The 14,187-nt window shown below is 36.2% G+C and overlaps 1 protein-coding gene across 8 annotated transcripts in view; it reads right to left on the reverse strand.

Annotated features, from left to right (window-relative positions):
* Cog5 (component of oligomeric golgi complex 5) overlaps positions 1 to 14,187 on the reverse strand; it is a 330,870-nt gene that overhangs the window by 134,122 nt on the left and 182,561 nt on the right. For 5 of the 8 annotated variants that reach the window (XR_012445204.1, XM_074064981.1, XM_074064979.1 and 2 more), the window contains 2 exons: positions 8,796 to 8,911; positions 8,439 to 8,516 (listed from right to left, as the gene is read on the reverse strand). Coding sequence is in view for 7 of the 8 variants with exons in the window: in XM_074064981.1 (XP_073921082.1) it covers positions 8,439 to 8,516; positions 8,796 to 8,911 (194 nt within the window). In the remaining variant the exon portion in view is untranslated. The remainder of the gene's footprint in view (positions 1 to 8,438; positions 8,517 to 8,795; positions 8,912 to 14,187) is intronic. The other 3 variants (XM_020156084.2, XM_074064980.1, XM_074064977.1) reach the window with 1 other exon arrangement.

Consider the following 14,187-nt stretch of genomic DNA (forward strand, 5'->3'; position numbering starts at 1 on the left):
CCCAGCAATGCTGGGAATCTCTCTGTATAGCTATCTCTAGCTCCTACTAGCAAATATGCTATGTCTTGTTTTCTCTTCAACAAAATTGGAGAACAAGAGGGCAGAATAGGCTCTGCCTGGAAGGGAGTGTGGGAGTAGAGGAGAAGGGGGTGGAGGGAGGGGCGAGGGGACAAGGGGGAGAGGTGGTCCAAACAATGTATACACATAAGAATAAATATAAAAACAACTTTTTAAATTTAATTTTTTTTAATTTTTATTTTTTTATTCACCTTACCACCCACTCCGCCCCCTCCCTCTACCTCCCACCCCCTCAATATCCAGCAGAAACTATTTTGCCCTTATCTCTAATTTTGTTAAAGAGAGAATATAAGCAATAATAGGAAGGAACAAGGGTTTTTGCTAGTTGAGATAAGGATAGTTATACAGGGAGTTGACTCACATTGATTTCCTGTGCATGAGTGTTACCTTCTAGGTTAATACTTTTTAATCTAACCTTTTCTCTAGTTCCTGGTCCCCTTCTCCTATTGGCCTCAGTTGCTTTTAAGGTACCTGCTTTAGTTTCTCTGCATTGAGGGCTAATTTTTTAGGTGTCTTACCTATCCTCATATCTCCCTTGTGTGCACTCACTTTTATCTTGTGATCAAATTCAATCCCCTTGTTGTGTTTGCCCTTGATCTAATGTCCGCATATGAGGGAGAACATATGATTTTTGGTCTTTTGGGCCAGGCTAACCTCATTCAGAATGATGTTCTCCAATTCCATCCATTTACCAGTGAATGATAACATTTCGTTCTTCTTCATGGCTGCATAAAATTCCATTGTGTATAGATACCACATTTTCTTGATCCATTCGTCAGTAGTGGGACATCTTGGCTGTTGTGAATAGTGCTGCAATAAACATGGATGTACAGGTGCCTCTGGAGTAACCTGTGTCACAGTCTTTTGGGTATATCCCCAAGAGTGGTATTGCTGGATCAAATAGATCAATGTTTAGCTTTTAAATAGCCTCCAAATTTTTTTCCAGAGTGGTTGTACTAGTTTACATTCCCAGCAACAGTGTAAGAGGGTTCCTTTTTCCCCTGCATCCTCGCCAACACCTGTTGTTGGTGGTGTTGCTAATGATGGCTATTCTAACAGGGGTGAGGTGGAATCTTAGTGTGGTTTTAATTTGTATTTCCTTTATTGCTAGAGATGGTGAGCATTTTTTCATGTGTTTTTCGACCATATGAATAAAAACAATTTTTAAAAAGCATAGAAAAAGAAAAAAAAGAATATCTGATTTCCAGATTAGTAAAAGTGAAAATATATAATCTTTTCAGATAAAAAGTATTTACCAATAATATCTGATTGAAAAATCTAACTGGTGTGAGATGCAGGTGGCTCATGCCTATAATCCTAGCTACTCAGGAGGCAAAGATCAGAGGAATAGTGGTTCAAAGCCAAACCAGGCAAATAGTTCACAAGACTCCTTATCTCAACAAAACCCATCATAGAAAAGGGCTGGTGGGTTTGCTAATGGTGGCCCTGAGTTAACGCTAAAAAAAAAAAAAAAAACTTAACTGGCTTATTTCTAGTCAACATTTCAATCAAATTGAAATGCCACAGACAGACAAGTTAAATATTTTAATATTAGAAAAGATTTCAAATTTGGGTGTTCTTTAAGTTTTCTAATTAGTGTTTCTAATGCTATTATCAAATCACTCGCTATCTAAAAGGCAAAAGAAAACACATTAGTTTTCATAGTTAAATTTCTTATTAGTACTATGGCTGCTCAAAATCCCGAACACATTCCAGATTTAGCCTAATGCATCCTACACATGATTACAAGATTCTGTTCAACGATAAAAAATGCTGGCTTAGAAAATTAAAGTATCATATCTACACTCCCGCATACAGTTAAATTGGTTTAATTCTGTAGAGAAGAATCTACAACCTTCTTTCCACTTTGTGGTTCCTGAATAGTTTGTCAATACTTTGCTAAATTACTTTCAGGAAAAGTGTTTTATATAGTATTGATGATTCTATAGTGATACTCTAATTCTTAACTGTTTTTAAAAGATACCCAAATTAAACTTCTAATGTCTAATAATGACCCTAAAATTTTTGTAGTAAAATTTATTAAGAGACAAATTTAGTGTAACAGTCTAAAATGGAGAAAAATGAGAGAGAAATAAAAGAGAAACATTTCCTGCCCTGCCCTGCCCTGTAGGAAATGGGAGTAGAGAGACTTAAAATGGTGGCTCCCATCTCTAAGTCGTATACTGGAGAGCTGGAGGAATACATATGGTCAAAGATAATGGACCTGGTAGCTGAGATGGCTGTTAAAACAAGGAGGGGTCATCCTAGTCTACCCAAAACACAGAGACAATAGGTGTTCAGCCTAAAATTTTCACTTAAAAATAAAATGATCTATCCATTCATGCAATTCACAGAAAACTAAATACAAAAAGAAAAATAATATTGAAAATCAGAGCTGGCAGAGTGGCTCAAGTAGAAGAGCACCTGCCTCCCATGTGTAAGGCCCTGAGTTCAAACTCCGTGCCACCAGAAAAAAAAGACTATTGAAAATTAAAACAAATAATATGAATTGCTAAGTATGACTGTATCTTTTCAAACTGTCATAGGACTGAAGGTAACAAGCTAATTTTACAAGCTATCTAGGGCACTTATTAAATTAAGAAGTAGAACACTTTAAAGAACAGCTTTCAAATGGGTCTACACTTAAATATCTCTTGGATTTATGATATTTGATATAATTGGTCCAGCTTTATTCTGTACTCAACCCATTTATGCCTTCTTTATACTTCTATATATTCTCCATGACATGATGGACAACCTACTAAAAGTATCCTCTCAAAGCCAAGAACAGTGGCTCATACCTGTAATACCAGCTACTTGGCGGGCAGAGATTGGGAGGTCTCTGGTTCAAGGCCAACCTGGGCAAAAGTTAATGGAACCCTAACTCAACCAATAAGCTGGGCATGGTGGGGCATGCCTGTCATCCCAGCCATGAAGGAGGCATTAATAGGAGGATCACAATCCAGGCCCATGTGGGCAAAAAATGCAAGACTATCCAAAAAATAACTAAAGCAAAAAGGGTTGGCGATGTGGCTCAAGTGGTAAAGCTCTTGCCTAGTAAGTGTGAGAACCTGGGTTCAAACCCTAGATTGACAAAACAAACAAACAAAAAACCCCTACTCTAAAACCTTCTCAATTAATAAAGCATCACAGAAACTATCATCATGTAGGATTCTTTTGTCCTAAGAACATTCCAAATATTAGGCTATGAATACAAATACATACACTCCTTTGTGAAACCTAAAATCAAGTATCTTAGCAAACACCAAGGCAGATTAAATAATATTAAATTGAAAACTAAAAGTTTGTAGCTGCAGCCAGTGGCTCACACCTATAATCCTAGCTACTCAGGAGGCAGGGATTAGGAGGATCATGGATCAAAGCCAGCCCAGCAAATAGTTCATGAGACCCTATCTTGAAAAAACACATCACAAAAAAAAGAGTTGGTGGAGTGGCTCAAGGTGTAGGCCCTGAGTTCAATCCCAGTACTGCAAGAAAAACATAAAAGTGTTTTTATTTATTTGGTTGGTTTTAGCAGTGCTGGAGTTTGAACTCAGAGCCTTGTGCTTGCTAAGCAAGTGCTCTACCACTTGAACCATACCCCCAGTCCTTTTTGCCTTAGTTATTTTTGGGACAAGCTCTCAATCCTCCTATTTATGCCTCCTGCATAGATGGGGTGACAGTTGCATACCAGCATGCACAGCCATTCGTTAAGATGGGGACTCACAAACCTTTTGCTTGTGCTGGCCTTGAATCATAATCCACCTAATCTCCCTGTCCCAAGTAGCTAGAATTATAGGCATGAGCCACCTCATCCAGCTGAAAACTAAAAGCAATAGAGCTCAACATTTGAATAAACTCAAATGTTAATTCTTCCCTGATAAGAGTATAAATGAATTAATAATTGTCATAATACTTCACAGAACACAACTAAGAAAAATCATTTCACTACAAAATTACTGTATGTTAGGTCATTAACCTACTTTATTAACATGAGACATAATGACACATTCAGAATAATTATTTGGTATGTCTATTTAAGGAAGCATAATTGACAATTTTAAATTTCTGATACTCTACATGAATTAATTAATATACAAACATACTATGTTATTAGAACTGTTAAACAAAACTGACTTTTCACATGGCAGTGTTCTTTATTATCTAGCATTTTAGCAGTTAATGAACCTTAAATATGTTTTCAGATTAAAGTATTGAAATAATAATTATAATAGCAAATTATTGAGTCACTCTGAATTAAATCTTCAGTTTATTTCATTTTCCTTATAATACCTCAGTTCTACAGGTAGTATTATCATCTCCACTTAGTATCCAAGGTTCTGAAAAATTATATTATCTTCTCAGAATTACATAATCTGTATTGACAAAGCTGAGATTGGTGTGATACCAAAGCTTAAGTTCTTACTATACTATCCTGCCTTTGACATTGTTTAACAGGTGTTAAAAAAGGAGACCTTTAAGATTCAGTCTTCCAAATGCTAAAAATCTATACTTACTCTTACGAAAATTATTTCAGACTATTGAGCCAGGCATGGAAGCACATGATCTGGCTAAGGCAAGAGAAGAATAAGTTTTAGGCCAACCTGAGCTGCTTACCAAGATCCTATCATAGCTCCCCCAGTACATGAATTAATTTAATTAAAATCACTAATATTTAAGAATATCTGTAGACAATGAACTACATCAAAAGGAAATAATTATTAAAATCATTTAACAAAGGAAAATGCAAAAATAAAGGTTTCATAGAAATAAAGAAGCTGGCACGAAGACATCAAAAACAGAAATCCCATCATACCTTACTGTGAATTACAAAAGCATTGGAACCAAATGGTTTCAAAACAAAGAAATCTGAAAAAGAGACTCTTAGTTTTCCTAAGTAGTATTAGTATAACTTTTTTCATATTCTATATTATAAACCAAAGAGAAAGAAGCTATTAATGCAGCTTTTTAATAAATTTCAAATATAGACGACTACTTATAAAAATTTTTAAGTAGATAATTTTTAAAAATCTGCTAGGGAGATACCAATGTTAACAAAAAAGATATTCATTAGTAGTGATCTCCCTAGGAAAAAAGGCTTAATTTCTAATCTAAATAGATATTCTAGAAAACATATGGTATTACTAACATTTTCATCCAGAATTATTCAACTATTTTATATCATTTTTAAAATATATATACACAGGCTTAGAAGGTTAACCTAGTAAGTGAAAAAGGTATATATTCTTTCTTAAAAAGTCTTGAAAATGCTAAAGCTAATAGTGTAACAAGAATACTTTAGCTCATAACCTTTTGTTTGAAAGTGATTACAAAGACTTAGAAATCTTGGTCCAGATGAGGATCTTCCATGACTCAAGATACATATCATCATCTACTCAAGTTCAATGTTACCTCAAGTATGTAAGGGTCATGATTTAGAGACCCCGAATCATTCTTAAAACCCTGAACTTTTTATAAAGGCTGTATGTACTGCCCTTCGTAATTATGTGAACTAGAATAATAATGTCCTTATTTGGTAATTATATAATAAGCAAGAATATTTAATCCCTTCTGTTTTGTTTTACTTTTGAGATGGAGTCTCACTACTTTGACCATGTTTGTCTTAAACTTCTGGGTCAAGTGATATTCCTATTGCAGCCTCCTGAGTAGCTGGGACTATAGGTACAACCAGCTAAAAAAATTTGTTTATATCTTTATAATAAAGATATATTTCAAGGAAAAGATAAATATAACTTAGGTTCTCTCTTTGCAATACATTTTTTTATAAACACTTTTTTTTATCTTTGCAATACATGATGAACATTTTGCTTTTGAGTTCTTTTGCTACTCTCTTGCCTTGAAATTCCCAAGTATGTAGAGTCAAAAGTTATTTTGGACTTTTCACAAAAGACTGATCCTTCCTAAAAATACATAGGTGCATTGAATTCCAAGACGGATTAAATTTTTCCATAAATATTACCACCAAAAGAACAAATATCAACTAAACTGGCAATTTACATTACAATTTCTGTATAAATCGCTGGGTATGGAGGTACATGCCTGTAATCCTAGCACTCAGGGGATGAGGCAGGAGGATCTCCAGTTCAAAGACAGCCTGAGCTACATAGAGTTCTAGGCAAGCCTGGGCTACACAGTGAGATCTCATCTCAAAAATGTTAAAATAATACTTATATATCAATATAAATAGGCATGTGTACTCCTCTTTGAAAAGAGCAATTTTATGGTGTTATTCTAATTAAATAAGAAATTTTGGATACAAATTAGATGAATAAATAAAATGAAAGCATATATTCTTATTCTCAGTAATCTTTTTAAATAGATAATAACATATAGGCCAAATGCATCTAAAATTTGGCCTACACAAATTGCCAGTGTTCATTTACCATAATAATTTATTGTGTCAAGAACTGAGATGAAGCCGGACACTGCTGATGGCTCACACCTGTAATCCTCACTACTCAGAGAGATCAGGAGGATTGCAGTTCAAAGCCAGCCCAGGCAAACAGTTTGCAAGACCCTATCTCGAAAAAAAACCCTTCACTAAAAAGGGCTAGTGAAGTGGCTCAAGATGTAGGTCCAAAGTTCAAACCCCAGTACCATACACAAAAAAGAAAAAAAAAAAGATGAGATTTTATGTAGAAACTTTGCCTGATGTCAGAGTATCATAAAATAAACCTCTTTAATAGCACTATTCTTTATTTTTAATCTTTTCTTTACTATCTCTTGAATATAATGGTTTCATTTGAATTGTTCTTATGTTTTGTACAGAGTATTAAACTATAAAAAGGAATTAAAGCCTGGAGGTATGGCTCAAGTGGTAGAACGCCTGCCAAGACAGCTTGAGGTCCTGAATTCAAACTTCAGTACTGCCAAAAATAAAGAATTAAAAATAAAAAGAATTAGATAGTAAAACTTTGAAGTGAGACCACTGCTCACGAAGACTAAGTGAATTAATTTGTATGGAAAGGTAGCTCAAATCAGAACAAATGAATGAAAACACTGCATGTGAAATTCTCTGCCTATAAATATGATGGTCTTATACTTTTATCCCACTTACTTATATAAATGCAAAAAATTAAGTGGCTATACAAATTGACAAATTTGATTCTTTCCCACAACTGAAAGTTAAGTAGAAAGTCGAGTAAATTATGCAGACAGATACTAATGTAATATGTACAGAAAAGAGGGAACATCATAGGTCTGAGATGCTGCAGAAAAACTTGTTTGCAAGGTGGGTCCATGGCTGGCATCTGGAAAATTGGGGTTTTGAAAGGAACCCCATGATTCTTTAAGTGTTAAGAGTTACTCACCTTTTCTAAACTGGGCAAACAATGTGATTTATGCTAAACATCTACTTTTCTTTTTCTAGAACTTTGGTACATATTAAGCAGTAACTGACCCCTGATAAAAACCTTGGTCTAAAGCCTCAAGGAGAACTTTCCTGGTAGACAACATTTCATGCATGCTCTCAAAACTTGGTGCTGGAGGGATTAAAAAGATCTTATATCTCCCAGCAGAAGAGGACTCTTCAGGGTTTGTACCTGTTTTCTCCTGTACCTGGCGTCACATACCTTTTCCCTTTGCTGATTTTCCCTTATATCCGTTCACCAATCTCAGGCATGAGTATAGCTATAGTTAGGGTCCTGTGATTCTTCCCAGTAAATCACTGAACTTCAGGTTAATCTTGGAGAACCTCAATACAGTATATAAAACATTCCATTTACAAAGGAAACCGTGATACTGAAAACTTATCAATTTGCTCTCCTATGGAGTATTAGGTGTTAGGATTCAATAATCAATAGAATAATAATTATAATTATTAATTAACTATAATTATAATAATAGAATAATAATTATTTTATTGATTATTAAAATGTATCAAAATTAATGAATAAGATGTAGAATCAGAGATTCCTATACTTGGAAAAAAAATAATGGCCCATGGGGCTGGCAGATTGGTGAATGATAGAAGGGAGATTTCAGAACATGGGAAATGAGTATAACAATGGAATGTTACTTCCTTAAATGAACATATTATAATGGCCCACTATATAAATTTATTTACCAAAAATTTTTATCTCATGCTCTAGTAAAAGGCTTTTAAAACATTATAATCATTTATATGACAGAAAATGAGAAATCAGTAGTACACTTAAAAAATTAGCCCACAAACTGCTTATATAATTTATATTCCAAAGAAAATTTACAGTTGTCAGTACATTTCCCTATTGCAATTTGACATGCACCACTCTGTAAGGCTATAACACAAAGAGACTGGTGTATATCTTCCTGTTTCTGCAAAAAAAAAAACATAGAAAAATATCTTCATTTCAACATACCTTAACTATTTCTTCAATGAAACAAATGTGAGAAACAGGATCTCTCTTCTTTGCTAATACTTTTTGTAGATGTTGTACCTAAAAGGGATGGTGGGAGGGAGAGGGAAAATATACATAATTGGGTTTTTCCAAATGAAACAAACACAAAGCTTAGGTATTAGAAAAATCAAGTGCATTTCAGAAATTAATCAATAGCCTTACCACTCCCATCTATTACTACAAACATGCTTATGCATTGTAATAAGCTAACAAAGGTATTTTGAATGATCAGATATTTTAAAAGACCTGCTCCAAAATCACACAACTTGGAACAACCAGGAGTTAGTTAATGTTCTTTTCATCCCCTGAAACATTTACCTGTCCACAAGCAGCACAAATAAGATCCATAAGTTTCTCCATATTGGTCCAGAGGGAAGCACGAAAAGCTGCAGTATTTCCTGGGGTTGGCATGGTAGATCGTCCAGGACCCCCTGCTTACAAGTGACAAAGAAATATGACTGGAATTTCCAAATACAACAAAATGTGTGTTATTTTGAAAAGAATACAAAAGCCAAAAAAAAGTTTAAGAAATAATTTCTTATGAGTAATATAAAAAAAGAATCATTAACCTTTTGTGTTTAAGAAAGGGAAACAACACACTAGTGAAAATCATGTTCCCATGAGGACAAAGTAAATTAATAAAAAATGGTATCCTTAAAGGGGATGAGATTGGTGGGAAACAAAACCAAGTGAAAGATACAGGGATAGCAGTAACTTACACAAATGTTTTCCATATTCCAAAAATATTTTGTATCCATACAAACACTTTCAATTTTCCAAAAGCAAATTTAAAAACAATGAAAAAACCAAGCCCTAAAACTGAATTCAAATATTTATAGAAACAAATGAAAATACCTATATGTGGGGAGCAGATCATGAGAAGACTATGAGAATTTGGCATAAGAACAGCTCAGTGACAGGCTGAGTTTGATACAGCCCCAGCCACAGAAAAGAGCGAGGCAGAATGCAGTGCAGCTGCTTTTCCTAAGTTTTTTCCATTCAGAGAAATAGGAATACAGGTTTCTCTTGTTACAATGTCACACCCCTACCTGAGAACTGTTGCTCCACCTCCTTGTTTACCACTGGATATAAAAGACTCGCTGAAGGAGGACATGGGCTTTTTGATGGGGGATGGATTGACTGGTGGGCTGCTTGTGAGAATGACACTGCTGGTGGGCTGCTGAGTTATGCTAAAGATTAAAGAGAACATGGGACAGTGAAAGTCTGCACTGAGAACTTTATACATAGGCTTTAGAAAAGCTAAGCTAAAGAAAAGCTAGAGAACACAGGACAGTGCAAGCCTAAGGACCAAGACTTTAAGAGTTATGCTAATGCAGTTTTTAAACACAGCTGCTATTGTCTGAGCATTGAGACTTTAAGAAAGCTAAAGAGAGAACACAGGACAGTGCAAGTCTGATGGGACAGTGCAAGTTTGAGGGAAAAGACTGTAAGAGAGATTATGCTAAAGAAAACATGGGATAGTGCGAGTCTAAGGAAAGACAGAAAAGAAGACTTTAGAAGCGAGGTTTTAAAGAACTGTAAAGGAGTGAGGCCTTAAAGAATAGAGAAGAAAAGAAGCAAAGTAAATGAAGAGAATAATAAGAGAAAAGAAGCAACCAGGCTGTTCTGTGTCTCCATCCAAGCACCCAACACACCTGGCCCCAATTTTATGCATGTTTGTCTATCGTTTGTCCTTTCTGCATCTCCAGTCACCCCAGTTAGGCCAGTTAGGTCAGGAGAACAAGGGAGCCAGAGAAAGCTCACTCCACCTATACACCAAATTAATACAATGACATGGGAGAAAACAATTCAAGTTATCCTTAATCACAGAACACTGACCTTAGTCAGTATATTTTATAGGCAAAAAGAACTACAAAGAAATAGTGAACTTACTAGGTTTTTTGCTGTATGTGGTAGTGCCATAATAATCCTGCAACTAGTTTAGGTATATTTTAGAATAGAGTTAATAGAATAAAGGCACAAGTATACAATGGGGATTATGGGTATTTTGAAACTCTGTCTACTAGGGAAGCAGTGAGATATGACTCCTCAATAGTAATAAGCATATCTAGTATCCAAATTGTTATTACTAAGTACTATCTCTGATCCCCCTCAAAAAGCCAACCAATTGACCAGGTGCCAGTGGCTCATGCCTGTAGTCCTAGCTACTCGGGAGGCAGAGATCAGGAGGATCAAGGTTTGCCAGCCTGGGCAAGTATTTCGAGAGACTCTATCTTGAAAATACCCAACACAAAAAAAAGAGCTGGAGGAGTGGATCAAGTGGTAGAGTGCCTGCCTAGCAAGTATGAGGCCCTGACTTCAAACGCCAGTACTGAAAAAAACAACAACAACAAAAAAGTCAACTAACTGACCAGTGCTCCTAAGAGAAAAAGAGAGATTTCTTGTGCAATCATGAAAATACAAGTTGACCTGGAACCTATTGTGCCACAGTGCAGAGAAGTGTTCAAAGATAAAAGATTTATTACAAGGATATAAAAACAAGACTGGAGGGGTTTCCACAAAACAAATTGGGGGAAAATTTGACCATACAAAGTTACACTAATGACAACAGATAATTAAATGACTCAAAAAATAATCATTAGTTCACAGAGAAAATCAGACATTTAAAAGGAACAGAAATTGTTTTTTGGGTGATTCCAGTGGAACTCAAAAACCAGAATGCCAATAGGAATGCAGATACTCACAGCCAGGTTCATGAGGTTGCAGATTAAAATGAGGGTTCTATTGGGAAATGGATTAGAGGCCAATCATGTCACATTCTGGCAAACAACTTGTCCACATTTTGTCTATATCCAGAAACTCAGAGACTGAGTTTAAACTGATGGATCAAGAAATCTGGTGCAAGAAATTTCAAGCACAGCACTCAAACTGTCAAACAGTATTACTGACTGCATATCTGTAGGAAGAATCAGGAATAAAAACCAGAGTGGAAAGATCTGAAAATTTTGTCATTTTGCTGGTAAAGGAACAAGTTTTTTAAAGTTGAGGCCAAAGAGGGTATAGGTGCTGAAGAGATCAGCACCATTAAAAAAAATTAAAAAGCCAAGTACTTTACACCAGAGTAATAGGAAAGACAGTTTAAGGGCATCTCAGGAATTGCCTGGACACCACCCATTGCAGGCACAAGGGTATAAAAGTATACTCATTTAAAAAACTGCTTTAAGAGAGTGCTGGGGTGCCCATTTGCAGGGGTTGTCTCGAAAGTTGTTTCCCCATGATTTGTTTCACCATATTCAGCTATCCAGGCACTCAGAGGTCACTGCAGTCATGGTCCAAGTTGGCCTAGCTACTACTTGAACAGGTGGCAGACCTTGGTATTGTCCACATGATCCTGGTTTTACAGGCATGTCGAATGAAACAATTGTGGGATCACAGAGATTTCAATTCAGATTTCAAAAGAAAGTCTGGGGAGGTCACAGAGTGTACATGAAACAAGGCCAAACTTCTTATGGGCAGCCCCTCATAGAGTGATACAATGAAGCAATGAGACTAAAGATGAAACTGCAACAGACACTTCAGTAGTTAGATAAGTGAAGGAAAGCCATAGGCAAGAAGCAGTGTCAGCCCAAGGGAGAGGCCCTGTAGGTAGCAGTTGGCAGACCTTAGGGCTGGTGATGCCCAAGCCTTTTAGAGCTCACATCGTCCCACCATGTGCTCCAGATGCTGGACCTGGAGATAAAGAATGTTTGCCTTCTTGGGTTTCTCTCTTGCTTTAGTCTCATTCCTCCCCTTTAGAATGGGAATGTTTACTTTATGCCAATATATGGTGGAAGAATATAGCTTGTTTTCTGACTTTTTATAGGGGCTTATATCTAAGAGTTTGTCTTGAATCTCACAGGAGACAATGAACTTGAACTCTGAGCAATGCTGGATCTGTTAAGATTACAAGAAGCCTTGGAGATGAACTGAATGCATTTTACACTGTGAGAGGGACATGAGCCTTTGGGGGCAAGGGGTGGAATGTTATAGTTTGGATCTTGAATGTCCCTGAAAGTTCATGGTTGATGGCTTATTCTCCAGTTGATGGTGCTCTTGGAAGGTAGTAGAAACTTTAGAAGGTAGGGCCTAGTTCGAAGGTCACTGGGGATGTGGCTTTGAAGGGTACATTTTGTCCCTCTACATCTTCCTTCTCACTCTTTGCTACCTGACCACCATGAAGTAGGCAGCCATGTCCACTTCCACTGCCAAGATGTTCTGCATCACCACAGTCCTAAAAGTAATGGATCCAGACAACCATGGACTGAAACCATAGGCCAAAATAAATCTTTTCTACATTTATTTATTCATTCATTCATTCGTTCATTTATTTAGTGGTACTGGGGTTTGAACTCAGGGCTTACACCTTGAGCCACTCCACCAGCCCTTTTTTGTGTTAGGTATTTTCAAGATAGGGTCTCGTGGAATTAATCACCCAGGGCTGGCTTCAATCCGCGATCCTCCTGATCTCTGCCTTCTGAGTAGCTAGGATTACAGGCATGAGCCACTGGTGCCCGACTTCTACTTTTAAATTTTTTGTCTCAGATATTTTAGTGATTGCAAAGCTAACACAAAGTAAAGATTTTTATTCCTAATAAGCTAAATACAACTGTTGAAAATATAAGATAACAGAAATAATCTACTGACTGAACACAGAATAGCTGTATAAAGGAAGCAAAAGAAAGAATAATCTAAATCACAAACTAACACAATCATTTAGCTTTAATAGACCCAAAAATCAAAATTGATTATATCATAAATTAGGTTTTATTAAAGTGGCAAGTAACAAATCCTTAAAGAAATAACACTTGAGGGTAATTTCTAGCTAATGATAGTGGAGTAAAATCATTTTCCTATTCTTCTTTTAAAAGTCAGTAAGAATAAGAACAAACAAAAATAGGGGGGAAATATACGTCAAAGAAACAAGGAATCGAATAAAACTTCAAACTTGAGATTCTAAAGCATGCATACCAAATTCTATAGATAAATCAAAATGAGGAAGGGACCAGATAGCTGATAAGTTAGCCAATTAGCAGGAGACAGATCTTCTAGCCCTACAAAACGACTTAATACATCTGAGATGATGAAGTGTCTTTGGGGTGCTGTTAGTTACTCAATGACCCGAAAGAATTTTTTCTGTCTCCTATCTATGGTTAGAATTTAGCTCCAGTAGAAAATTTCTGCAATCCTATGGACAACAGGAAATACTGGAGGGGGCAAGTTAATGAAAAACAAAGGAATCAGAAGAACTTATAGATTATGGGGCAGATAATGATAGAGCAATGATCTAGGTAGGGTGATCATCCTCAAAATCTGGGGTTCTCAATGTGACCTAGAAGAGAGGTGTGATGGTTAATCCTAATTGTCAAAATGATTGGATTAAGAAATATCTAGAAGATAAGGCACACCTCTGGATGTGTCTCTGAGGACATTCCAGAGATGATTAGATTATGATGACTCTCATCTAATTAGTAGTTCAATCTATTGATAGATACAAAATCTGAACAGACTACTGGGATATGGGGAGGTGGTGGAACTGTGGAGGGTGGAACCTTGTTAGAGGAAGTGGATAGCTAGAGTCATGGCTTTGAAAGGTATATCTTAGTCCTGGTCTCTTCCTGTTACTCCTCTCTGCTTCCTGGCTACCATAAGGTGAGCTACTTTGCTCCACCATATGCTCTTTACCATGATGTTCAGCTTCATCTCAGGCTCT

The sequence above is a fragment of the Castor canadensis genome, chromosome 2 (genome assembly GCF_047511655.1).
Source record: "Castor canadensis chromosome 2, mCasCan1.hap1v2, whole genome shotgun sequence".
Classification (NCBI taxonomy): domain Eukaryota; kingdom Metazoa; phylum Chordata; class Mammalia; order Rodentia; family Castoridae; genus Castor; species Castor canadensis.